This window comes from Nothoprocta perdicaria, unplaced genomic scaffold (assembly GCF_003342845.1).
Source record: "Nothoprocta perdicaria isolate Ctin4 unplaced genomic scaffold, notPer1 scaffold_96, whole genome shotgun sequence".
NCBI classification, from domain to species: Eukaryota; Metazoa; Chordata; class Aves; order Tinamiformes; family Tinamidae; genus Nothoprocta; species Nothoprocta perdicaria.
The window spans coordinates 2032363-2059646 of NW_020456265.1; the positions used below are offsets into that span (position 1 = coordinate 2032363).

The 27284-nt window shown below is 38.4% G+C and overlaps 1 protein-coding gene across 1 annotated transcript in view; it reads right to left on the bottom strand.

Moving 5' to 3' along the window:
- DSCAM (DS cell adhesion molecule) overlaps positions 1-27284 on the bottom strand; it is a 374272-nt gene that overhangs the window by 131341 nt on the left and 215647 nt on the right. The window contains exons 9-11 of the mRNA XM_026053029.1: positions 17327-17605; positions 10118-10237; positions 6078-6251 (exon numbers count right to left, since the gene is read on the bottom strand). Coding sequence (XP_025908814.1) covers positions 6078-6251; positions 10118-10237; positions 17327-17605 — 573 coding nt within the window. The remainder of the gene's footprint in view (positions 1-6077; positions 6252-10117; positions 10238-17326; positions 17606-27284) is intronic.

The window sequence follows — 27284 nt, forward strand, 5'->3', positions numbered from 1 at the left end:
AGACATTTATGTTTCACCTTCCTGCTAGCAACATTGCAGTGCAGCCAGCCTGAAGGCAAGAAAAAGGGCTGCTATTTTCTTTTCCTCTTTGCATCCAATTAGAAAAAGGTTCTTGCAAAAGAGAGTGAGACAGAGAAATATTCCTACTCCSCTCCCTTTTCTTAAGTGAGAGAATTGCAGAGATTTGCATACAAAAGCGCTCGAATATTTGCACTGCAGTGCATCTGGCAATTATCTTACAAGAGACAGCCTTCGTTTTAGCCAATTGCCATAGGCTTGGCATTACTGAGAGAAGCAGAGAGCATTTGAATGTACAGGGAAAAAAAAAAAAAAAAAAAGGATATTCCAGCTTTCTACCAGCTACCTTGAACATACTTCACGTTTAATTTCACCCTGTTGCCACAGGCACTGTGTTGTTATGACAGCTGATCTGCCATTGAATAGCTGTAAAGGAAAATCAACAAAGGATCGCTTCAGCGATTTTCAGTGCAATTTATTGGAGCTTGTATCTTGTGGCTGCTGCCGCCTGTCGGGGTAATGACACATGATGGGTGATTAAAGCGCGAGTCCTTAAATCAAAGCTGCGCCAATGGTCTGGAAAGGCAGAAAACAGCATTCAAGCCTTGTTCATTTCTCATAGTGGGAGGACCTCATTAGGGGGAAAGAAAAAAAGCGCTGTTATACTAACAAGAGAAAGTACTTGTGTCTAGGGAACATTTTCATGCTTCCGAGATTTACTGGAGCTTTCCTGCAGCTTCCCTTAGTCTGTGCATTTAAGGAAAATAAATAAGTAATTAAAACAGATAGAGGGTATTACCATCCATCACCACTGACTTGGAAATTAGAACTTAGCTGTTTGGCAGTTTGCACATATTCTCCTCCTGTAACAAGGATTTTGCCTTTGTTTGCCAAGAAATAGATGGTAAAGAGAAAGCTGCCTGGGATGCGATTTAGGGCAAAAATATGGAAGCATCTGGCCAGATCATGAGAAAGACTTTGGGATATATGAGCACATTCAGTTCACTGAACTGATTTTTGTTATCCTGTACCTTTACTTATCCCCTAATTCTTACGAGATATGCAAGCAACCCAGCTAGAAATTTTTGCCCAGTTTGCCCATAGGGCAAAAATGCAGTCTACCTKTGGTAGCAGAAAATAAGGATGAGCAAGTAAATCAGTAAAAAAGCCCTTTGTTTGAAGATGGGCGAAGGCTACAAGAAGAAAACAGTGAAACAGAGTACCCAATCAGACTATGAGATTTGCTTTGTTTTGCCATGGAAAACAATATTTAGAGACCGTGGCACTGTGAAAAATGGAACATGGCCATATTAAGGAGTATCAATATAGCTGGACTCAGGTGAATTTGACACAGTATGATTGCTGTTCTTCCTACAAGCATTTTTTGAAGGTGTTAGGAATGGTGAGTTTTATCTGCCTTTACAACACATCACAGGCAATCTCTCTCTGCAACTGCCGAACAGGCAAAGCTACTCTTACCCATGTCTGGTGGGATACATGCATTTTGGAGGAGAAATTGGACATAAATGAGAAGCCAGCATCTACATATAAATGCTGTTCTTTACTCACGCAAGGAAAAGTAGCTTATGAAATTCCTGTATTCTTAATAAGGAATTATGTTCCCAAACACTCAGATGAATTTCTCCATCATGGTGCACTGGCACTACTGCAGGAATTGCAGGCAAAACAGACTCATTTAACTGGTCCCATGGGAAGTGTACTTGCACAGAGAATTTCACAGAAGCCACACACAAATTCCTACCATTTTAATAAACCAATACTGTGGAGCTTCATTATAACGTGGTGAAAAAACAGTTAGCTAGCAGTAGAAGAAGCAGCTTCACTTCAAAATGACCTTTCCTAAGTGTCTTCCTGGGGATTTGGCTTGTGCTTATAATTACTATTATCTTTTATTTTCTCATGCAGCAGAAGCTGGTTTTACAACTGGGGCCTCTTTGTTCCACAAGTTGCATGGAGATGGGGAGAAATAAATCCTGCCTGGAGGAAGTCATGATGTAAACAGACAAGAGTGACAAAGCAACAGAGACAGAGCAGGGCAAATTGCCTCAGTGGAGACCCAGGGCAGATRCAGCAGCCCAGCACTGACTGCCTTCTGCACTAAGACCAGACTTCCTTCCCCAGATAGCTCCAGTTATTCTACCAAGCTCATTATAGCTAAACAGGGCTTTATAGCTAAATAATGCTTTATAATTTACTATTTTATTTTATTTTATTTATGCGTAAATGATGAAATTTAGCATTAAAAGTGTTAGCTGGGAGTAATATGTTCCTGTTGAAAGGAGGTGTGGGTCAGGGTGAAGCATATAGCTTTAGGTTTGTGCATTAATTATGTACAATACAATTTGTTAAGCATAGTTGAGAGAAAAGTGAATGAAGAAATTCTGTTTTATCGGCAGGCGGGATTTATTGAAAATATTTTTGTGACCACATTAAAACTTCTCAGTCCCCATGCTGACATGGAAATAAGTAATGGACTAATAAGTCAGGACTAACATAATTATAAGCCATGCCTAACATGCCTGCCTCCAACAGATTATTTACATAAGGACATAACAGACCTTACTGAAAGCTTGCTTTTCAGGTGGGAATATTTTCACAATACTGTTTTATCATGTTATATATAGCCTTTAAAGTGGAATTAGGAAGTGTGACATTTATTCAGATGAAGGCAGGCAGGCAGGCCATTTTAAGCAGACATCTCTTCCCCTGTGACTCCCAGGCAACCTTTAAATAACTTTCCAGGCAACCTTTAAATAACATTAGATCTTCCCTTCATGTTAAAGGCTCATTATCTTTTCTAGGAATTCTTTAGAAGTCTTCTGATCCCAAACACCAGGAATGATCTCTCAAGACAGCACTAGATTTCTTACTCCAGGTCTCTCTTATGGTTTTCTAATATTCTGTGTCTTGCTGAATGTAGTTTTCAAGAATTGCATATCTTGGGTTCAGAAGGAAAGAAAGAAAACAACCAATCATGATTTTTATGTTAATTTCTAAAGGAAAAAGAGCATTAACAACTGCTAAGTGCAGATTCTTTACTTTCACAGCTTTCATTCAAGCACTGTGATTTCTGATTTGGTATTGACACCAGTAATTCTTTCTCTTCATGTTTCTTTTAGTATTCAAATATCTATCTTTCTTTTTTGTTTCCTTTGTACTCCCTCCTCACATAATCTCTGACAACCAAAACTTAGAGCTCTTCTTTGAGGTGAAGGTGTCATGAAACACCACCATTCTGTGACACTAAATAAAGGTGTAACTAGAATTACTACCATTTCCTTCATAGCTTTGAGTCTTGTTAAGTAAGCTGAGGGGTTTTTTTTAGCTTTTGGATGAGCTACATTTATATTCAGAAAAAATCATTTTTTGAGACAGTAAGTCATAAAAGTATGAGTGGCCAATGTTTATTCTTGCTTTCCATGAACCACTAATAAAAGGCAATCTGATCGATTCTGACARCAAAGCTAAGTAACTTTTCATTTCATATATTGGACTGTACTGGAAATGCCAGGAGAAGACCACCAGTCTAATTTAAGGGATTTATCACAGAAATTATGGAAGGAAAAAAAATATCCAGCACTGTTACCAATATAGTAGGTAGCAAGTAATTGTGGAGGAAATCCATCACTTGTACATAAAATTGCTCATTTTAAGTTCATAATAATGGAGTCAGTGCTGAGTATCTGCATGCAGGAAATACCAGTGTTACAAGAGATGGTCACCAGGTGGAGAAGAGAGCTTTAAGCAGACTACAGCCATGTCTTTCTTAGYAGAGAGGCAACCTAGTTTCATGATCAGTGGCTAAGTTTTTCTAAGCCACTAACAGCTATTTTCAGATGATTTGAGCTACTGTTGTAGCTCAAAATGCTGTACCTGTACCTGTGTGTGTGGACAATCTGCATATAGACTGAAAGAAGACAGGAGGCCAATGTATCATAAGGAAGTCTCCATGACATATTTATGTTAATCTTTGCCATATTTCAGAAGGCTGTTTCTTACCAGCTTTGTCACCTGGGAACAACCACCTGAAGTAGATTTCATCACCTTCTGCCTCTGGAAAATGGGCCATTTGGGCTACCCTTTTGGAACAAAGCAGTGCACTATGCAGCATCATGTGATGAAACTCAKCATGTGATGAGTTTTACAGAGGCAGCCTGAGCTTTATCTGGCAGAAAGGCTATCCCTGAGCACCATCCCTGAGGAGAAGCAGTTTGTGAGGGAGAGGGAAACGGGAGCGACTGAGAAAAAAAAAAAAGCAATAAACAACAGAGCTCAGGATAAAGAACTGGAGGGGAAAAGGCAGCTACAGGCCYTTAGTTTGGAACCCCTTCACTTGCCGAAATGCCGGACATAAAAATGATACAAGAACTGTAGATYCAGCAATACCAGAAGCCTACAATGGCCCTCCTGTGCTCAAGTCACTCCCCAAAGCTGCTCGTCATTAATGCGTGCTTGATTAAGGCTAGGGCAATGTCTCTTCTAGGCACACCTCAGCACCCCAGCAGCATTTGCTCTACTAGCCTTGCTTGGAGCAGTCCATGTGCTAGCGTGGATGTGCAGGACTGCACACGCGTGCACGCCTGCTATCTCAGAGCCGGAGGGGTTTTCATTAGATTCAAACAGCAACTGACTCTCCAGGGAAGCTCCTGCTCTTATTTGATAAGGGATGCTCTTTTATCACACATGAAACTGCATGCAGTGATCAGACAGGCACTGTGCATAGCTGCCAACAAGAGGAAAGCTGTTTTTCTGTAGCGTATTACAGCAGCATGTCACTACTGCACTTGTAGACTGGTCCAAAAATGGTCAGTTATGGCAGCCACGGGAACTGGTTCTTTTTCTCCTTCAAAAAAAATCTGCAATCACTCATTTGCTAGAGAGATTTTGAATATCACGTTATTTTTGAGAAGACATTTTGAGAAGAAGTATTTATGGTAGATCAGAGTTGAGAAGACAGTTGAGCTGCTGGGACTTGCACATCCAATACAGATAACACTCTTCATTTCAAAGAATTTGCAATCATTCGCTGACATTAAAACAAACAAGAGAACAACAACTGTAAACACAAATGTTAGTAGTGTAAAATACAGCTCTCCAAAATAAAATAGGATTTTTCTTCCTTTTAGGGAAAAAAAAAGTCTTTGTCTTTTATGCCTTTTTACTTCAAAGGCAAAGCTTTGCCAAGCTAATTGGCATGCCACAACTTCAAAGCACTCAGTCAATACAGAAAAACACTGCAGGCATGAAAGTGCATGCCTTGGTGACCTCTGTCCCTGCTGGTCTAATAAGTCATCCTGGTTCTGGCATACCTAGTTTGCTGCCATGCCAATAGTTTCTTTTTCTTGTCCTCTCTACTGCCTTTCTTCATAGAGTTTTCTCTATATTCTCTGCTATGTTCACATTTGTGGCAGCTGCAGCTAACACACACCCTAGAAGTGGAATGTTGTAGATGACCTTTAGGAAGTAAAGAAGACAGACTGTGATTGTGTGTAGATGCCAGACCTGACAGAATTCTGAGATGTGTTTGCTGAAAGTAATCTGCCAGTGGCTAACTTAAAATGATCACAATAATTACTTAGAAAATATAATATAAAATATAAATATAATATAAAATATAAAAACTTAGAGTATCTAGAGATTTAATTAAAGTATTTTTATCCATATTTCTTCCACTTCCGGGGTTCTTTTTAATAGATAATAGTGGTGTTTCTCTCTTGTTAGTTCTTTTGTGACCTTGACCAAAGAACGTTATTGATGATTTTGTTGATGAATTGTACCTCATAAAGATGGTAAAAATATTCGAATCTAGATGCTAACCTTTTTAATATTTAAGTCATCTTTCGTCTCTCTCCTAAACAATGTTTTTTGTTATCTATACTGACTTTCCAAGGACTACCGCATGCAGCTGAATGTAGATATTAAACTAAAAACAAACAAAAAAACAGTCTTCCTCTCTCCAAACCGGAAGAGTAGACAGTAGACAAGCCTTTTACATTCAGCTTAATATCTGGATCACAGAGAAGTGTTTCAGTTCTTACTTTTAACAGTGAGGTACATGGACTTGCTGACGTCTGCTCCCACATCATTGCTGACCTTGCAGAGGTAGTATCCACTGTCCTCTTCCAACACATGTTTAATCAGCAAGGAGCCATTTGTGAGAAGCTGGATGCGACCATTCAGTGCAATTGGCTGGAACTGAGGCACCCCGGCACCTAGAGTAGGAACAGCCCCCCACAAAAAAAAAGGTTAGTTAAAAATGAAAGGGTCTCTTTTTTTTTCCTTTTGTAAATAAGGGAGAAGAAGCTTTTGATTCTTAGAGGCTTGATTCAATTAAAACGTAGTTTGTTTGGGGGATTGCTGAAACAAATGGCATTGATCCTTGCCAAACCTGAACTCATTAAGTGGAAAGGAAGGAAGACTAACCAAATATATCATTTGGTAAGAATAAGAAATAATTTGTCCATTTTGTTAAGGAAGGCAAAAGAGCATGAAGTGGGTGTGGAGCGGGAAGGAAAAAAGTGAAAATGAGAGAGATTTGTGAACAGCTCATGGGTAAAAAGGCACATTTGTTGTACATTTAGAGGTTGATAAATTATTGACTATTACAGCTGAACAGTCACAGAACTATGCATCCCTTATGCATACACAAATGAATTTCTTATGACTGAAAGAGGGATGTCTGTTGTAGTAAAAATGGAATACTCAAGGGACCTCTAGGACCTTGTTTACTAAACACTGGGTAACGTGGAAAAACACATCAGCGACTGTGTTGCCTCTTTCCTCCTACAGCTGACTGACTGATGACACATAAAATCTCTGCTCAGCCATGTCTGGGGCCAGTATTCATTCACACTGCTTAAAAAAAATTACAAAGAAAGTAAGAAACAAAAAGCTCAGAATACACCGATAAGACATAAGGCACCTCATTTCATAATAACTGAAAGTCCATAAAAACACAGAAAAGTGTAAGTTTCTTCATCAACTTTGCTCTCAGAAAAAAAAAAAATACAAATTTAAGATCAAATCAATCTTTTGAACCCCATGCTTTGTTCAGCGAGGACATACCCCCAAACCTCTTAAGATAATAAATTTTGGCAGAAATGGCAGTTGGCAGGACACAGCCACATGGAACTTGCATATTTTTTTTTCTCTCACATGTTTGAGATGACTGTAACTTATGCWTTAGACATATGCCTTTTTGCCTTGTCCCAGAGGAAGGTCCAGTCAAAGGATAAGTCTTTAGTTTCCTCCTACTCTGCTTGCATATAGTAGGTACAAAATAGAAATGCAGAGAGTAGCTGTTTTATCCTTTAAAATGGTGGCGGGATGAACTGCTCCTAATCACCACAGAAAGCAATTGAAGAAATACTCATTCAGTGAAGGTACTGGATGCWGTATCTGATGATTCTTGGACTAGTGTCAGAGCATTAATGATATTCCAAATATGAAGGAACACAGTTTCAATTCCAAATGGTTGTGTTAAAGCTACTTTTAGGTGATCTAGGGAATAAGGGATAGTTTTATTTAGCTAGATTATGACAGTAAAATTATTATTAAAATAATATCACATTGTACACCACAAGTTCAGGTTCCTCCAGCATTAGAAATTCTCCAAATGTATATTAAAGTACGGTTCTTGTGACAGGGATTTTACAACTCAGTTTGGCAGCAGGAAGAGGTTCTTTAAGAGAAATTGTACCTCTTCGAGGGAATTCTCTTTTACTACTTTCTGTACATGAAGTTGATATCTGTCAGCATTAATCACTATACGCAGTTGGCTGAGTCGCCCCAGACAGAAATACTATGAATAAATACTATGGCAAATGATTTAGTATAAAATAGTAAGCTATAATAACCTATGAATATAACATCTAACATGAATATAACATTTTTTTTCCAGTTAAGTATTTGATTTTTTTTCCCAGTTATTTTAGCCACAAACATAATGCCCCTCCTTTGTTTGTTTGTTTATTTGTTTTTCCTTTAAGAAGTCACTTTTTCTTTCTGTGATTTAGTAGGAAAGCACTAATTTTAATATCTCTAATAGAGAGGCAAAATAGCCCAATGCAAACATTCCCTTATATTTCTCCATACAAAAAAATTGGGAACCTTTTGTTCAAAGAAAGGAAAGTACCACTAGGCCTGAGCATAKGCAGAATTTTGACCATTCTGTATGGATAGTCCTTTAAATGGACAAAACAAAGTCTGCAAAGGCCTTTTATTCCTATGTGCATTTTTCTGGTCTTCTAGGCAAAGTTCTTCTTGAGCAGTGACAGCCACTAATCACCAGCAACTGCATGGAKGAGTCTGTGGTGTGACTATATGCTCATAAAAGACTAAAACAAAATCATTCTCAATGATTAGGGAGTCCCTGTATTAATCTGTGTCATTATTTCTCAGAAATGACACATCTGCTACATGTCTTTCCCAATGCACAAAAAAGCAGACTCTCCTCTTGTTCACCAACGTTACAAGGCTAACTGCTTTGCAGGTGCACAGATGCTCTTTTCATCCTACTGAGGCATCTACAAATGAACTAGGGCCTCATTGCTTCATTCCTGCTCGCCTGACTGCAGTAATTATTTCAAAATTTGGGACAGACCCTGCCCTTAAAACAATTATATGTCTCTTTAAGGCAAGGTGGACCATATAGCCAACATATGTGTACAGCATTTCACTTTTAGACTAGCTATTGAAATTGAAGGCATGAATTAGCAAAATGCATGACCTTATCTCCTTATCTCCTGCAAAATGCATGACCTTATCTCCAAATCTTATCTCCTAGAGTTATTTTGCCCCCCAAACTCAAAGTACAGTTTGACAGCCTCACTTCAAATTGTACTCTGCTTCAAACCAAGCACCTAAAACTTTCTCTGACTTACAAACCTCAGACCTGCTAAGAGAAAACCTAAAAAATGTCACTCAAGAACAAAGTATCCCTGAAATCAAAACTGTTCCCTTTTTTCCTTTCCTATCATGGGCTGCTTGTCTCGTCACAGTTAACCACAACTCAGCTAGCCTGACGTGACCTCTTTCTTCAGGAGAGGAACAAAATAAAATTGAGCTGCCTTTCTGTGACCTATAGTCACAATTAAAATCCCATCTACCACTGAGATCAATGGGATCAAGGGCTGAGCCCTTCTTGCCCCAAATCAGGATGTATCAGTGAAAGTAATAATAGGCTTTAAAATGATCGTCTCTCTTTCCCCACTGTTTTTCTCCAAATGAAACTTATGGAACCATCAGATAAAGATTTTTGCTCCACAACACTTTTTTTGTCCCTGTGTGTTGTTTGGGGCTTACTTAAAGAAAGATCTCTAAAGTGCTGACTCACGTGCACCAGATACAGAGTTAGGAGAGTTCCTTTTTTTTTTTTTTTTTTTTTTTTTTTTTTTGTTACAGATAGCAGCTAATTGGCTGGGAGACACAGTCTAGTAATCAGCACATTTTAATTAAGAAGCTGTCAATTTCATATGGTTAGTTAGGGTCAAGTGGGGCCCTGTTTTAATGCTCTGCTACATGAGAAGAAAATGTTAAAGCATTATGTAAAGCGCATACTGAATTACTGCTCATGCTAATGCTACCTGACCTTTCTTCTTTGCTGAAAAGATATGATTGGCTATGTTATCGTGGAATTTAAAGGGGAAAAAAAGGCAGCCAAATGCTACCAGTGAAACTTATTTTAAGGTTGTCTCAATTAAAGCTACATTTCTTTTCTCTCGGGCTTACATTTCTTCGTGAGTCCCTCTGGGATGGTAGCCAACACATACAGACATGTGCATACATGCACACAAGCACATATGCACACAAACACACATGCACACACATTCACAGCTGCATAGAAGTGTACTAAGCTAAACCACATTCGTATAGCTCAGCTTTGTACCTGTGACAGAGGCCAGTATTGTTTGCTTGGGGAAACTACAGAAGAACACATCAAACATAACTGATATATCCCTTGCTGTATCCTACTAGCTGCTGACAACATGGAATTTATATCAGTAACTTACTGGTAAATAAGCTACTACAAAGTCACTTCTAATCCCTCCTGCCCCCGGTGCTCACAGATGATCCATACCTTTGGAGTACTTCCAGACAATGGTAGGAACAGGGTAACCCTCTGCAGAGCAGTTGAGAATTACAGCTTTCCCATATATGCCATCCTGGTCACTCGGCTGAACCACAAATCGTGGGGGCACTGCGGGAGGAAGAAGGTGAAGTGGTGAGAAGTTGTGCAGCTGAACAGATAGCTCAAGCCCAATGCACAAGACCAATCAACAAGGGAAAATAAGAAGGCATGACATTTCATAAGCAAAAGAAAAACTACAAACAGTGTTTCAGGAATGCAGTCATATTGTGAATATAATAACTTTTTACTTAGGCAACTTTTTACTTACTGTGCACAACCTTTATGCATTTCTTGCCAGCGACAACAAATGCACTAATCTTGCTAGGATGTGAAAATAAATTTATAGAAAACTCTCTATGGGAGAGGTTACAAAAACAAACAAAAAGACTGAAAACTAAACAAAAGTGTCATGTTCAGAAAAGAAATGCTTGCTTACAAAGTGAAAGGAATAATTAGTATCTTAAGAACAGCGTAATATTTCTGCATTTCTTTATTATTTTCTTTATTTTTTTAACAGTGAACATGTGTACTAGCAGGTTATAGAAAAAAAGATACATACCATATACAACCTTAGCATAAAATTGTTATTCTAAGACATCATAAAATGACTGCAGAGTCTTCCAGATGTGCATAAGTACCTACATATAATCAAGGATGTGCATGTTCCAGACACAAATGCACAGCAAAATTTGACAGAAGTTCATACGAAAAGCTTAAAGCTGCAAAGACTTTTTGAAGAGATAGAAAAAAATAAGAAGGATGCTCAGCAAAGAGATGCCTTATCAAAAAGTCCTTTTAAGTCAGAGGTTTTTGTCAGTCTCCTGTCCCTTGGTTCCCTTGGTGGACTTGAGTAAGTAAATACCCGAAAAAAAATTTTGTGCCCTCGGCCCATAAGCTCTTCTTTCTGCCATGTGAGATTGCTACATGGAGAACATATTAAAGGTAGCCAAGCTTCTTAAAGACCTTTTCTCCCCTCAGGATGAGCAAGAAGTTCAGCCTTAGCACAGTAYGGAGAGAGTTATAGTTCCTTCCGTTCCTCAGCTCACCACAGCACTGAGGCACATGCATGGTCATGGATTCATGACCTCCTGTTTGACCACACTGGAAAGCCTGTGCTGAATTTGTCTGCAGCGACAGACAGGGATGCTGAAAGTTGGGGCTTTCAAGCAGAGAGGGCCCAGAAAACCCTCCCAGAAAACCAGAAARGATTGCTTTGATGCAACCCTTTATCCCAAGTCCTCCTTTGGCCTCATTATCTGCCTTTAGGAAGTGCCAAAACCAAGAAAAGAAAGTATGAGAGAGGGCTGAAACAGAAGGAAACATAAGGCAGCATAGAAAGGGATCATCAGCACCTGCAGTACTATTTATACTTGAAAATTTAGTTGCCAATGATGGGACTACCCAAGGCATGCTTGTAATTGGAGATACCAAAAGACATTTGCTCTAACTGCCAACTCCAGAGAACTTCTGCTGGGATTTTTTAGAACATGGCTTCCTGGCTCTTAGTCTTAAGATTGGCATTAGCAGCTAGAAGTGATGTTACAACAAAACAAAATTATCCATTCAGTGATCTATTGGCTAGATAAAACCACATGATTTTTTTCTCTTATAGAAATGAATGGCAAGTAAACAGAGGATAGCTTTGTTTTTGTTTGTTCTTCTTCCCCATTGATAGTTTCCTTCTCAAYTTTATTTCAGATGAATGAATTCTTCAGAGCTATATGCTAGCATGTTTTGGAAGACAATGCATTTGACTGCTCAGCCTCGATTTTGGTATTCAGATTCAGACTATAAGGCTACATTCACTTTTTCATTGTCTTTAAAGAATTCATTAGCCCTTAAACAAAATTTGCTTAGTAAGAATTTCACCGAGTTCATTTGTCTGGTGTAAAGCTAATAGAGAAGAGAAAGCAATTAGCTTTCCTCCTCTCTGTGTAGTTATAAAGGTGTGAGCCATGATATGCTCCTATGAAACACTCTGAAATAGCTCTCAAATATAACTGAATAGTTCTTCTCTTATTATCACCTTTGTTTCAGCAACACAGTCCCTTGAGTCTGTAAAGGAGGACATTTAAAATTGCTTTAACAGTAAGTGTCTTTCAGGCTTTCTCATTTAAAGCAGCCCACAGATCTGTGATGAGAAATGAGCTGGTGAATTGTTTAGTTTCACTGCAATGAGTTGACAGATGCAAACTATTTAATGGTTGAACTAAAAGGACCTAAGAAAAGGTATTTTCTCTCAATATTATGACTAGCAGTTTCAGGCTCTCATGAAGGGGAAAAAAGAGTGCTGAAGATAACATGAATGCCACAGTAACATTTTAAAGGATGGAAATTGCTTTTAGTGTCTACTTCTGTGAAAGAAGCCTGATAAGATGAGAAAAGATCACAAAAGATGAGTTGATACTGTAGCAAGATACCTCTTAGGTGTGTCATCACTATTGGCAATGATGGACTTTACTCATAAGTGTGTTCTAATGTCCCTCCAATTTATTTATTTATCTTTTTTATGTGTATATAAATCCAAGAATCCTGTCTGACTCTGTTTCAGGCCCGAGTCCAGACAACAAGTTCAAACATTCCTTGCTGGAATATAGTATACAGATACTTCCCAAGTATAGTGATTAGTACATTACACTAAAGAGTAATTCTGAAGATTCCTAACATGAGCTCCTCTGGTGGGCTACWGGAGTGAGTTAAGAAATAATCTACAACATTAGCCAGAATACAATGTTTCATTTTTATATGGAATATTTGTACTTTACATTTAGATCATACTGTCAAAATGATGGAAGAAATTTAATCAGTCAAAGCAACCATTGATATATTAATGAACGAGATCATTAAACACTGTATTTTAGCAGAGATGAACAGTTATTAAATTTGGTCATTGGACCTAAGGGGTAGATTTAGCCGCTTTAGTGAAACCATTTGCTATGCAGTTCAAGAAAAAAAAAAGATGTACTTTTACAAAATGAGAACTGCCTAGTGGTTTGTGTTGATCAGGTCTGCCTAATGAGAACATTAAATAGGATGTGAATCATTCAAGAATAACCTTCAAAGCCAGAGTATAAACATCAGCAAAGAAAATAAATGGGTTTTGACACCAACTGTGACCATAAATCTTTYCCCCCTACTTTTCCATCACAGACTGCATTTGCTGTGTGACACCACCACCACCAGACACTAGAAAGCAGACAGATACTTCCCGGAAAATTCAAGGCTCAGGGGCTCTTCATTGGGTACTTAGCTGTTATCTAACCATATAAGACATACCCGGCAAGCACAAAATGAAAACACATTTATACTAAATGCATTAAGGGGGGTTATTAGGTATTTAAAGACCTTATCTCAATTTAAACTCAAGATGTGTTCACTRAAAGGAATTTTAAAATCATGATTTATGCACCTGATGTTATCTTGGAATTCTCTGTTCTCATAGTACCAGATTTTTTAACTCATAATACTTTCATGAGCTTTTTCCTTTGGTTAGCAATTAAAATCTTTTTTAAACACTTTCTATTTCATAATTATTTCATTCACATCTTAGGAAATTCTATCAAAATGAATAATACATGATAAAGTGTCTATAGATTTTTAATCACTCTTTAGAAGACAGCCTTAATTAATAAAGCTTTAATTAATTCCATACAATGATATAAGGATTTGACAGAAAAGATTTTTTTAACTTCCACAGACTGTTTTCATGACAGGATCCTGTTTGTTCCTTTCTATTAAAAGAGCATTGCTAGTATGCTTATTTAACAGAAAGGCCACCTGTGAGCACAACAAGAAATAAAATAATCAAAATCATAATAATTCTTTGGAGGGGGAAATCTTGTGTGTGCATTTCTGGAGGAACTGCRAGGAGACGGTGCAGCATAAGCTTCAAAAATGAAAGCTTACTCACCTGGGTGAAGTAAAGAGAGGATGGCCTTCTCCTTAAATAATGACTGACTTTAAAAGATATTCCATAAACATTTGGACTAACCAAGTACCATTTTCTGAAGATTTGTATCTGACTAATATTATGCTGTTTCACACTTAGTAAAGGTGTTTCTGAACAGTCAACTCTTTAAATTTTAGGATTTCAGTTCTATTTGAGGCATTTTCACCTATTCAGATTTATCTGATTTGGCCGATAAATGGTGAGGGAGAGAAATGCTGGTGGATCTATGTCCCAAGCACGTGATTACAAAGTCTCATTTGCAGACCCTCACCAAGGAACCTGCTACAGGAAAACTCCCAGAGCTGGGAGTGCTCCCACCCTGGGTTGCACAACTGCTCACAAGCTTCCTGCTGTTATTTTCTTTCTCTCGGAAGGACCTTTCCATCTCCTGTGTGATACTCTATGACGAGGCTCTGTGGAAGCAGCTCATCTGCCTTTTTTTGCTATACCAGGCAAATTCTAGCATTAATTGCCAGGTTTTGTTAGGCACTTTTTTACCATTTGGCTGCTTTAATACAGCCCAGATTAACAGGAACAACAGTGAGAATTTACTGTAATAGGCCTGAAATTTTAAGAGGCCAGTGCCTCTTTATATCCCTCTTGCTATTTTATATCCCTTATTTTGGAAACACAATAGTCTTCATAATTTTTAAATCTAYGTTTAAAAAGAAAACACTACCAGTATAAAGAAGGAGAAAAGAACTTTGTGGGCAACAGCCATATTTGCTTTATTTTCCTCTCTTGTTCACTGTCTATTGTCATATCAAAACCCACATACTTATAATCCAGACATTCCCAGGACTCATCCCCTGATACTTAGAAARGCCAATGTTTATGTTTAGAGCACACTGCTGAGGAACTATCACACATTGTGGATTAGAAACAAGAGGAACTTAAGCACCACTTTTTTCTCCCTTCATTTAGAAGAAGACTGCTTGGCTAATTTAGAAAAATACTATATTTCAGTTATCTGGCCCTCATAGCGGGAACTGTTGAGGAGAAATCAGAAAGCTTAGAGAAGAAATAGGGGGCAGGGAATCTGTTCTTTTCTTAAATATGTATAGGTCAGCTTGAAAGCATATTAATGGTGACCAAAAGAAGCCCCCTGACCTATGGAATGAGATATTTGAAGCAGTTCAGTATGAGGGGAAGATATCAATACAGAACAAAATTCAGTTCAAATAGCAGATGCTATTTTCCACCTCCCCACATGGGAGAGCTATTATCCAGATGCAGAAGGAAAACTGATAAAAGTTATTACCATTTAAATTGCTAGAGATAAGAGAGGAACTYAAAGAAGACTTATGCAGAGCAGTAGCCATGGCAGAGGATAAGTAGGAGGCGGGGAATGAAGTAGCCCTCATAGCCTTGCACACATTTTGCAGCACAAGGACTTCAGGAAWCTTTTCCTGGTTTTGGGGAAAATATTGAGAAGCTCCCCTGTGTCAGGCCCATAGTATTTTAAGGACTTCCTCTACACATGCACATTCCACCACCCACCAGGGCAGGGCATTCAGCGGGAGGTTCAATTAAGGCTGTGACACCTCATGGTTCTTGGTGCAAAAAACAGGATAGGCCAGTGGGACAGTTGTCAACAGTACAACCTACGCCAACTTCTTATACTGAAGATCACTCTACCATCCCTGTTTTGATTAAATGCCTATAGGAACTCTTGCCTAGTTGCTAAAATGATTCCTATCACTTTCAAAATTTTTGAGCATTGAGTATAGCAGCGAGTCAGGTAGTAACTCACATGCTCCTAAGTGAAGCATCTTTGCACAGGGCATGCAGCTTCAGTGTCACTTCTGCTATGACAGGCAGTTGTAAACTTTCCCTTGTCCAGGAAAAGAGAAAGTGAGGAAATTCTTCTTTTACTATGAGAATGATCAATAGAGTTCAAAGCCAAGAGAGCAGCGTAGGAAAAAATAATTAAGTGCATGCAGTTAATTAAATGACTTCATTTAAGAATTACTGTATAGATGGGGAAAGTAATAAATGTCAACACTGTGTAATACTTACAATGCAGTTAAAACAATGAAAAAATAAAAACAATCATTAAAGTAATATTCATATCAAAACTAGCGAAAAAGTAATAGGGCCATTTGCAGCTGAGTTATGGGAATACTGGCATAATGAAAGTCAGCATTCTGTAAGTGGAAAATTAGGRAATATTCCCTTAACAGTGGTCCTAGAACATCAAGAAGATTTGACTTAAAAGGAAAAGCTGTTCCAAATGTTTTGCTTCAAATGAGCTTTTCAAAAAAAGACCTGGCAAAGGTGGCAAAAGGCTCTAAGTGATTTTAAGAAAAATCTTAGTGAACTACCGGAAGAAATGCAATGATCTGCAACAGCCATTTGCAGTAAGTGCCCTTGCAGAATGTAGAATTTTATCTGCAAAGTGCTGCTTATTTTTATGAGCAATCTAATGGCTTGGTAGCAAAAAGAAGACGGTAGGGAGGGAAAAGTATTGCAACTAAGTATTTAAATTACTTTGAAAATTTTTCATAAGAAATAATTCATGTGTGTGTGTGAAATTTTTCACAATCAGTTTGAAAATACATCACAAGGCATAAATAATCCCATGCCAACCCTACAGAAAAGTCTTGGATAAAGGTGTGATTTAAAAGGCTAATGGAGATATCTCCCTAACAGGTCTTGTCCACATAAAGTTTTCCTTATGGAAAGTCTATGTTCACATTTGTTTCAAGGAACATGTGGTGAAGTGAGCATGAGAAAATAAATCATGCTAATTAAGTAATAAACACAAATTAAAAAATTACAAGAGAACAGGAGAATAACTTTTCCCTATGAAGAAAACAGCAGTGCAATCTGTTTTTTACTAATATAACATTATATGGAAGGATGTTCCAAAATAAAATCAGGGATAATCATRGCAGAACAATAACAGAGAGGAATTTGATAATATTACAATGGATTAATCCCAAAGGAGGGGTGAGATTCTACCTCACAGAATTTTCCAGAAAGTAAATCCTGTGGCTTCTTCATATCCACTGTGTGCTCCAGGCTGTTGATGATGTTCCAGCAAGTAGCTTGAAGTTCAAGACTTGCTACTTTCAGATAGAAAAGTTCTAGTAGTTTCAGTTAACATATTTTCCAGTATTTCATATGTCCCATCAAACAGATGTCATTAGAAAATACTGATGAATTCTGCTCAATTGGTGCCCTTCAAACTAATTACATCTCCTTACCTCTCACAATTAATTGGCTTTGGTGCTCCACAGCTGCGGCATCGTTTCTAGCTATACAGGTATAGTTCCCATTGTGCATCAGTGAAAGATTAGAAATCCTTAAGGAGCTGGTGAAGTCAATGTTGTCGATTGTCACCCCGAGACTAGCTGGAATCGGCCTGCCGTCCTTCTGCCAGGTAATGGTGATGGGCAAATCCCCGGAGACCACGACGCACGGAATGAAGACTCGCTGGCCGATGGAGAACCTTGGGAACTCAAAAGGCTGAATAAAAGGTGGAACTGAAACACAAGAGAAAACATGAGTTACAGTCTCATTTCTGTGAGTAGTGAGCAGATATTAAGTATGTGCCATGCTGCATATGTAACAGTAACACCTTTGATAGCTGTAGGGCATCTTTTAGCTAAAAATTGTGTCCCCCACAAATACCTTTCTAAGATAGGCTTTATTGTTCTCAGCTACTAGATGCAGGATTGGATAGGATAGGCTTTGAAATCCTTGGCTTCCAGAGATATCAGAAATCACCGATTCCTCCAAGAGTATTCAATATCTCTTAGAAAAGCAACGCAAAACAAAACAAACATAATGCCAGCTCTTAGTTCATCAGATCTTTTACAAGAGAGATTGCCTGGAGAGTCCAGGAGGAGTTCAACAGCTTTCAGTATCTGCTCYGAGAGTCTTGCCTAGGATAGTAGAATAAATCTGGATCTAAATGTGGATCTGAAAAAATCTTGTTTGCAGTTCTGGGCTCTCCACTACAAATGGGAGCCTCTAGAGAGGGTCCAGCGGAGGGCAACAAAGATGATTAAGGGACTGGAGCATTTCATCTATCTCATGAGGAAAGACTGAGTGAGCTGGGCCTGTTTTCTCTGGAGAAGAGAAGGTTGAGTGGGGATCTGATTAATATGTATAAGAACGTGAAGGGGGAATGTAGGCAGGAAGGGGCCAAACTATTCTCAGTGGTGGCCAATGATAGGAAAAGGAGCAATGGATATAAGTTGCAACATAGGAAGTTCCATGTGAAGAAGAGCTTCTTCACTGTGAGGGTGCCAGAGCCCTGGCACAGGCTGCCCAGGGAGGCTGTGGAGTCTCCWTCTCTGGAGATCTTCCAAACCCGCCTGGATGCCGCCCTGAGCCCCGTGCTCTGGGTGTCCTTGCTGGAGTAGGGAGGGTGGACTAGATCATATCTAGAGGTCCCTTCCAACCTCAATCATTCTGTGATTCTGCGGAACAATGTTCCAGTTGTGAGACAACTTTGTCTCTGGAACAGCGCATGAAATAAAGGAAAAGTTTGTAGAATCAGCCCTGAAACATTTTTCTTAGAGTTTCAAGGCACAATTTTCGAAAAGATTACACACAGATAAGAAGTCAAAGGCATACAAAGTATTGTGGATATCAAAATTCTAAGTTTTACTGGTTTTTAAGGCTAAGTACAAGGCATCAGCTTCCGAGATGGTGTAATCTAATTCCTGCTGATGTTTTGGAGGATTATTTTGCTATTTGTTTCTCTCTTTTTTTTTTTTTTAACTTACTATTCTGTGGCTGAACCAAACACAGTGGAAAGAAATGCTCTCTATTTCTGTTGTAGGCAAAAATTCCACTTATTCCACTAAAACCTTTTGTTGCCATGTACTTCTAATGAAAACAAAGCAAACAATGAGCTGGATTCGAAAAAAAAAAAAAAAAAAAAAAAAAAAAAGCACAGGATGTAATGGAAGTGCCTTAGTTTCATCAAGTTATAATTGAAACATTTACTGACCATAGAGCAGATTGAGAATCACATACCCATCCCAGGAAATGGAATTAATTCTCGGGGACCTCTAGCAAGGGCATTGATCTAAGATCAGTTTCTGTCAATCAGCCCTGAGAAGACTATAAATTCAAGTTTTCAAGCAATGCTTATTTATTAATACTCATCTATTTATTTATCAAAAGAGGTAACCAAAAGAGGTTACATACTTGAGAAATAAGAGTTCAATTTTCTTTTTGGCCAACAAGATTACCTTAAATATTGTCTACATTACACTTGAACAGCATCAACAGGAAAGATCAAAGGAGACCCACAGCAGAACATTCGTATATTAGCTTCAGGAGAAAATGAAGCTGCTGGTTTTATCTGAATGTGTTTCTTTTGACCTCCTTTTAGCAAACCAAATGTTTGAGCTTCAAGATGGTTTCGATGTGTGCCAGCCCACTGACTTCCTTAGCAGTATTTTTATTCCCTTATCAGTCTGATGASGTTTTCTGAGTTGCAGGGACAGGTATCTGTGATAGTCAGTTTGATGCACTTAATTGCATATGTTGACTGATGTTGCATCAGGAATAAGAAAATTAATCTTTAAGGAAGTAATACAACCCCCCGCCTCAAGGACAAAGACATTGGTCAAATGGCTAAGTTTGTGTAGATGTGCATGCCAGAGTGAGAAGGTAAGATGAAGTGTGAAGTCCCCTGTTTCTGGAATAGCCATTGTGCCATTTGATGGCAAGAATTCAGGACAATGAGCATCTGTCAAAAAGAAGTGCCATTAGGCTGCAGACATAATGATGCAGGATATAACAACAGCCTGCATTCTTRCAGGTTTTCCAGGACTTCTTTTGAGATCGATCTGCCACATAYGGTTGTGAAGAGTACCACTGCAATCAATTTTTCTCACACTCTGTAATGTCTTTTCCAAACTGCTTTCTCTCAAATTGATAAAATCTGTCTAGTTGCATTTTGAAAGTCTGAAAGATTAGGCATGCAAAGAAAGAAAGTGAGAGAGAGAGAGAGAGCAAGAGAGAGAGAGAGCAAGAGAGAGAAAGAGAGAAAGAGAGAAAGAGAGAAAGAGAGAAAGAGAGAAAGAGAGAAAGAGAGAGAGAAAGAGAAAGAGAGAAAGAGAAAGAAAGAAAGAAAGAAAGAAAGAAAGAAAGAAAGAAAGAAAGAAAGAAAGAAAGAAAGAAAGAAAGAAAGAAAGAAAGAAAGAAAGAAAGANAGAAAGAAAGAAAGAAAGAAAGAAAGAAAGAAAGAAAGAAAGAAAGAAAGAAAGAAAGAAAGAAAGAAAGAAAGAAAGAAAGAAAGAAAGAAAGAGAGAGAAAGAGAAAAAGAAAGAAAGAAAGAGAGAAAGAGAGAAAGAAAGAGAGAAAGAGAGAAAGAGAGAAATAATTCAGTGTAGATTATTGGGTTTATTTGAACTTTGAGCCCTGGAAATTAACCACTTTTCCACTTGGGAACTAATGGCACAAAATGAGGCAAAATGTCTGCCAACCTCTTCTAATTGTCTTAGTGCAACTAAGACAGTCACATGAGATATTYTGAATTCTTTGAGTGTCAACAGAAAACGGCCAAATTTCTGTTAGCATTCACGGACATGCAGTTTATAATGCAAGTGGGAATGAGAAATTTTTAGGAGACTGTCAAAAGGTTTTGACATAACCTTTCCCCTTGATGAACGTAAATATCTGCTAAATGCCAAATGGAAGCCACATACTTAATGTGTTGGCTAACAGATTTCTTCCCAACCTCTCTCTTAGTCTGAGCCAGCATTATAGAAAAATATGCTCAAGTTCAGAACAAGGTGGCAAATTGCATTTGTATTTTCTGCKGAGGATATAATGGATTTGGACTAATCATCCAGCACAAAAATCATATAAAAAAATGAGACAATATATCRGTCCTGAGGATTATCAAATGCATTCTCCAATCCTCTGATGAAGAAAACAGAGAGTAAGATCATTAAGWCATTCTTAGCAATACTAATGATATTAAGCAATTTTCAGAAAATACTGATGTACAAAGCAGAATGGAAACAGTTCTAAAATTTATCTAGTATCCTGCAGAGCACCTCTGAGATTGTCTAAAATACTTACAGATAGCACATTTCTCCTCTACTCAGGTTTTTAAGCTATGGAGGAAACCAGCATTTAGTTCTACTTCACAAAGTATAATGCACCTGAAGCAGCTTGCTGTCCTGACAAGGAGCTTATTTTAAAAGGCAACATGTAATTTAAAAACAGTACTTTTAAAAAGTCAGTAGTCTAGCAAAATAACTTGAAAACATTGAAAAATGTTTTTGAGCTACAGTATTTACTAGTTTGTGCTGCTTAAAGACAGTTCCCAATGACCTAACATAGAAAATAAATTTTCTTCATGTTAGCCCAAAGAAAAGAAGGGAACAACAACAACCACAGCCAAACATTACTTATTTAAAACTTAGACTGATGAATAGAGTAAAGCAAAGCTGAAATGAGGCTAATCATTTATGAAATACAAAATTTTCCACATATATTTCTGAAGTACAAAGTTGACATATTTAATCCCAATAGAAGAAAAGAGCAAACTTAACTAATCAACTGACATCTTTTTTTTTTTCTGTCTAGCAATTGCAAAGCTAGACAAAGCAGTACCAAAAAAAAGATGCATACTGCTATAAAATGCTATAAAACTGATAGAAAGRTTTCTATCAGTTCTATAATAGGTTTCTATCATAGGACAGATGTGTTTAAAATCTATTTTAATACACACTTCAGTGTGTATTACAGCATTTTCCTTCTCTAGAAGTAGCCTTGGTTTGATCAGACTTCAGAGCTCATATTTATTTTTTGGTTTTGTTATATTACAATATTTTATAAAAACGTTACATGTCATACTTACAGGGAGAGGGGTATAAGTGCATATAAATGGGTGCATGTGTACATGGAAGAGGTGTTTCTTCATCTATGTACAATGGACTAAATCAGTGAAAACTCTGCTTTATGCTATAAAATGCAATGGCTTGGGGATGCTTGATCGATGAATGCTTCTTGAATTAAGTGCCTCTTTAAGAAGAGGATCATGGGCCAGGCTCATTACTGCTAATGTAGGGAGACTTAAATTATGTTTTCTTGCCCTTCCAAGGTCTTCTGTACCTCTGGGAGATTATTGTAAAGAAGGGCAAGGAGGGCTTCCGCACTGCTCTCCATTAGCAGAGGAACATCTTTAATTTCTTGCCCTCAGTTTCATGGGAGTTACATTGGAAGGGACTGCTGATTCAATTGACTAAAACAGTATTCTGCAGATACCCTGTCTTCTTCAGCAGCTCTGTGAACAGAATTCTGCTCCCCTGTGGCCTCCTTAGGAAAATGAAAGTTGATCCCTTTTTTCTCATTGGACACTGTGCATTTTCCTGCAATGACACAGTTGAAGGAACTGTAAGAACGCTACAAAACATTTTTAGCAAGGAATACATGAAGTCCATAACTAGAGAAGCATTTTGTAAGTAYAAAAGAATTGTTGCCATCCTTGCACAACACAGATCCATTGGCTTATGGAGAGTAATAATCACCAAACTACATAGCCTCTTGAAGAAGGCTACCTAGTGAAACAGCTGAAGCTATTCTCTCTTTGCACAGAGCCTGGCCATAAGCTAGTGATTTGTGTGTTTTCTGATCCATATATTGCTTCTCTGAAACAAGTCTAGCTCTTTGGTTGACAATCTGAGCAGTTCTACATAGCTACAGAAGCACACTCTCCTTCTGCTTCTTTTTTTTTTTTTTTCTCTCTGTATTGAGCCTTATAATTGGGGCATGTCATTCACTGAACTACCCATTAATGACATTAATGAATGTGGCTACTCTGAGCYACATTCCCCGCTCCCTGTTGAGTGTTAATGCATCCTATCCTGAAAATAATTATATTTTGTATTACATTATTATATTCTGTGATATTCTTCAGTGCATGCATTGAAAAGGAAAGAACAAAACTAATCACTGTCATGCTTCTTCTGCTGCACAACATTTCCACCTATTTGTACGCGCATTGGTTGCTAGAATTAACCCTATATTCAAAAAGGTTGTCTCATGACAATGAGCAATGGTATTTTATCAATAATTCTGCCAATAGATATGGCTGTGCAAATGCTCTGGTGCAGAGTTACCAGGTTAACTTATAAGACTTATAAAGGACTCACCACCTCAGTCCTTTCTCCCCCTTCCTACGATGAAACACTAGCAACTCACAGACTCTCTGATACTGTACTGGAAGTTCCTCTAACTCAGAGACAACTTATAATGTTATGTAGAAACCAAAAGTGATTTTATGTCATGTCACATTCACCTATTGAACTACTCTCTTTCAACCTACATTGTGAGGGAAAAACTGCATTCCCTTATCATATCACCATGCAACATAGGACAGAAGGAAGCTCATCTCCCTTCCCAGGAGGTTGCATTTGCCTCTGCTTTTTACAGAGRAATCACTCTCGATCCAAAGATAAGACAGTAGCTGCAACAGGCATATTAATAAAGTAACAGTTACCTTGGTTGTAGGACAAAATGCCTAACTTTCATGTATCCAGAAGCACTCTCCCAGTTGATTATTTTTAATTTTTTTTCATGTTGAACAGTAATTTACACAAACATGTCAAATCCCACATATTGAGTGCCAAACCAACTAAATCCTTCTTCAAACTTCCCCCACCAATTAGGTCCTGTGGTTTTCACACTGCAAATATCACAGTCAAAGAGCATGTTTCTTCAAGGCAGCCTCCTGTAGCAATTCTCCATTACGTGATCCCAGAATTCAGGGTGCTTTTGCAAGATCTTTCACAAGACTGGCTATCTGTTCTCAACTCATGGCCTCATACATAATCCCTTCATACATAATTCTAGTTAGTGTGGGAAACCTGAATAATTCTTCCTGGAAGAGGTGAAACAACTTGGAGAGTTCCCAAAAGATACTGCAAGGGGACATGAGAAAGAAAAGGCAAAAAAGAAAGAAAGAAGTGTCTGAAGGATGTCAAAGGATTTTTCTCACTCAAATCCTTGGCAACATTCATTCCGTAACACTGATTGGAAGTCGTCTTACATATATGCGTGAAACTAAATTCATACTTGCTTTAATCCATATCACAGATTGAAACAAGCATGAAAGAATCAGCAAATTGTTTGATGACAGCATGCAGCATGGTCCACAGAACCCTTGAAAGAGTCTCCTTGAAAGTTTTCTCCTTCTGTGTCTGCATCAGTTTTCAGCATCTAAAGTAGTCCACCCTGAACTGATMTGCAATGCAATTCCATGGATAATAAAAAAACAAACAGATACTTTCCTGMAAAAGCAGAATAGGATCTATTCAAATATTTGCAAAAATAAGGTATTTAGAAGTAGTCTCTGTTTATTTACATGATTTCTAAAATGAAACAAGAAATTCTGAAAAAAAAACAGGATGGGAAAATTCTTTTATCCTTCTCACAAGGGGTGAAGTGCTATCACTTCAGGATAAAGTAATGAGAAGTCTTCTAACAGTGAGATACATATGCTCTGCAAGATCAGAGAAAGGCCTTTTGAACACTGCACTTCTTTTTTAATGATACTGCACTTTCCTCTCTGAGGTTTCTTTTTCAATTAATTTCTGTAGGATAAGTGTGAATAGCAGCAGGCTGTTTACATGAGAAGTATGTCCCATGAGACTGATGAAAAGAAAATCATCACTTAGTACTGATGGCTTTTACAGTAGCTGGGAAAATTATTACTATAAATTACATAATAAAAAAATGAGATAATGACTCAATCCTGTTATAAAAATGCTTTAAGATCTACTAAAATGCTATAGAAAAGATGTTGCTATTATTACTTTACCACCTTGACACTTTGTTTTTCAAAGGAAATAAGGAACTTACAGGTGGTGTGGATAACAGAGACTCTTACTTTGTTTATCCAGCACTTCCCATTATAAGACTATATTAATTTGCTTAGAATTTGACTTTTGTTTGGATAGTATTTTTCCAGGCCAGGTGTCTACCTCAGGCAGAATCAGCTGGAAAGTTTCAGTTACAACTGTTTGACCGTTTCCAAGAATAAAGCAAGGAGGGTGGAAGAACACGGATGCTGTAGCATTTACTCCTATATAAAGGACAAAAAAAAAAAAAGGCATTATGAGACTCAGAAGATCCATCAGCACAGTGATTCAGATTTGGCAGATGATGACATTACTATCGTGCATTCCTCTTGCTTTTCCAATGAAAAGTGATCACAAGGCTGCCCAAATTTTGTATTTTAAGCAAAAATAAACAAACTACAGCTATCAAATCATCAGAAGATGTTTTCCAGAGATGAAAATCTAAAAGCTTCCATGTTTCAACTTGCACCTAATTCTCCCGTCAGTGGCTGAGTCCATTACAACTATAAGGGGGCAGCAGCAGTCCTGGAAACATGCTGGAAAGAAGGGTGGACAGAATTGACCTCCGTGGTGTTCATAATGTTCCTCATACTTGCCCCAGAATGCATGAAGAAAGTGATAGGAATGCACAGAGGATGAAAGGAGATAGTGGGGCCAAGGGAATGAAGTGGAGGAACCAGCCTATCTTGCTGGCAGAGAGTGGTGGAGCAGCAATTGGTGCCCAGGAGGGCAGAGAATTGCATTTCAGGGAAGTGGAAGAGGTTCACAGGTTTGGAGCAGGCTGGCAGTAGGAATGCAGAGATRATGGGGAGGTAAAGTGGGATTAGGGAGCTGGCTGGAAGTGTAAGACTAAAGCAAATGAACAGTGGGGTGGGATACACTCTGACTCTGCATGAAGAACCATGTGAAGGGGAAAGGAACTGAAAGTAGTAAAGATGAGGAATGTGAAGAGGGACAGAAAAGGAATAGTGTAAATGGAGGCTCGGAGGAAGGTTGGGAGCTCRGAATGGGAATAAGACCGCAAGGAAATAAGGATTGAGATGGAAAAGGCCTGGAAGACTGATTAGTTTTGGAACCTTCAGCAGAAGAGCCAGGACTGAGGCAAGGATGAGCTGGAGAAGACRAGAGAAAAGGACATACTTCAGAGATACGATCACAGGAAAATACATCTTCTGAATGTAGGGAATGTCTATTCCCATTCAGAATTTAGGATGTTCGACTTTTACTAGTCTTGTGCTGTCAGCAGATGCATGTGAACCCCATTGGCAAATCACTAGAGCTGAGTTAAATACCTAATAAGAACCTAGTGCTGCTAAGATTAGTTCTATTTTTGGAAAGGTGCTTAACAAGGCTAATCTTGATGATTGCTTATGTGGATGTCAGTAAATGCCGTTTCCATTTTGCAGGAGGGCAGGGGGGAAGTGGGTTCAGTTTGCTTTAAGATAAAACTAAAAGTAAATTGCACTTCAGCCAAGACAAAACATACTGAAGGAACATTATTAGAGTTGTGAAGGCAATCACTGATCAGGTATAAAGTATCAGAAATTAAATATGCAAGTATAGTCATAGCTTGCCCCTATGTTATGTATGTGTAACAGGGTAGGTAGATTTCGTGGTGGTTGTCAGAACTGGCCAAATCATTTGTCTAAATGAAAAAAAAAAAANAAAAAAAAAAAAAACCCAAACATAGGGCAGCATGAGTGAAATTATTCCAGTGCTAAGTCAACATAAAATTGGAAACTGAGGATACAGTGCTGGAAGGGCACACGTCTGAATTCCAGTCACTAGTTAATCTAGAATGCAAAAAAAAAAAAAAAAAAAAAAAAAAGCCAAGATGGCCAAAATGGCTGGATTTCAAAAAAGCTCTGTCACAACGTAGGCACGGTTCCAGCAGAGCAATGTCTGCCAAATAGAAACCTGCTTATTTTCCTGCCAGTTTATCCATGCAGCTTTTAAGTAGCCAGCTTAGGGGACTGCTGGCTTCCAAGATCCAGACCTCAAGACAAAGACAAGGGACGGGCAAGGGATGTTTGGGGATGCTGTGCCACATCTCTGTGGACCAGGGTCATCTGGGTCTGCAGGCTTCTGACGTAGGTGTCTGATGAGACAAGGACACCAGCTCTTCCAAAAGGTGGGCCAGTTGATTTCATGTGTTTCTTGATTCTTCTGACCAAGAACATACGGAAGTTCCTGGCTCAAGGTTGAATAACATAAAGATGCCCAGTTCCCAAGCTTTTGACTTCCTGACAGCCTGCAAGGTGGGATGCTGTCCAGCAAGGCTCTAAAAGCCCCACTGTTGGGTTTCCTGACAGCCGGGATTTCTTTCTGA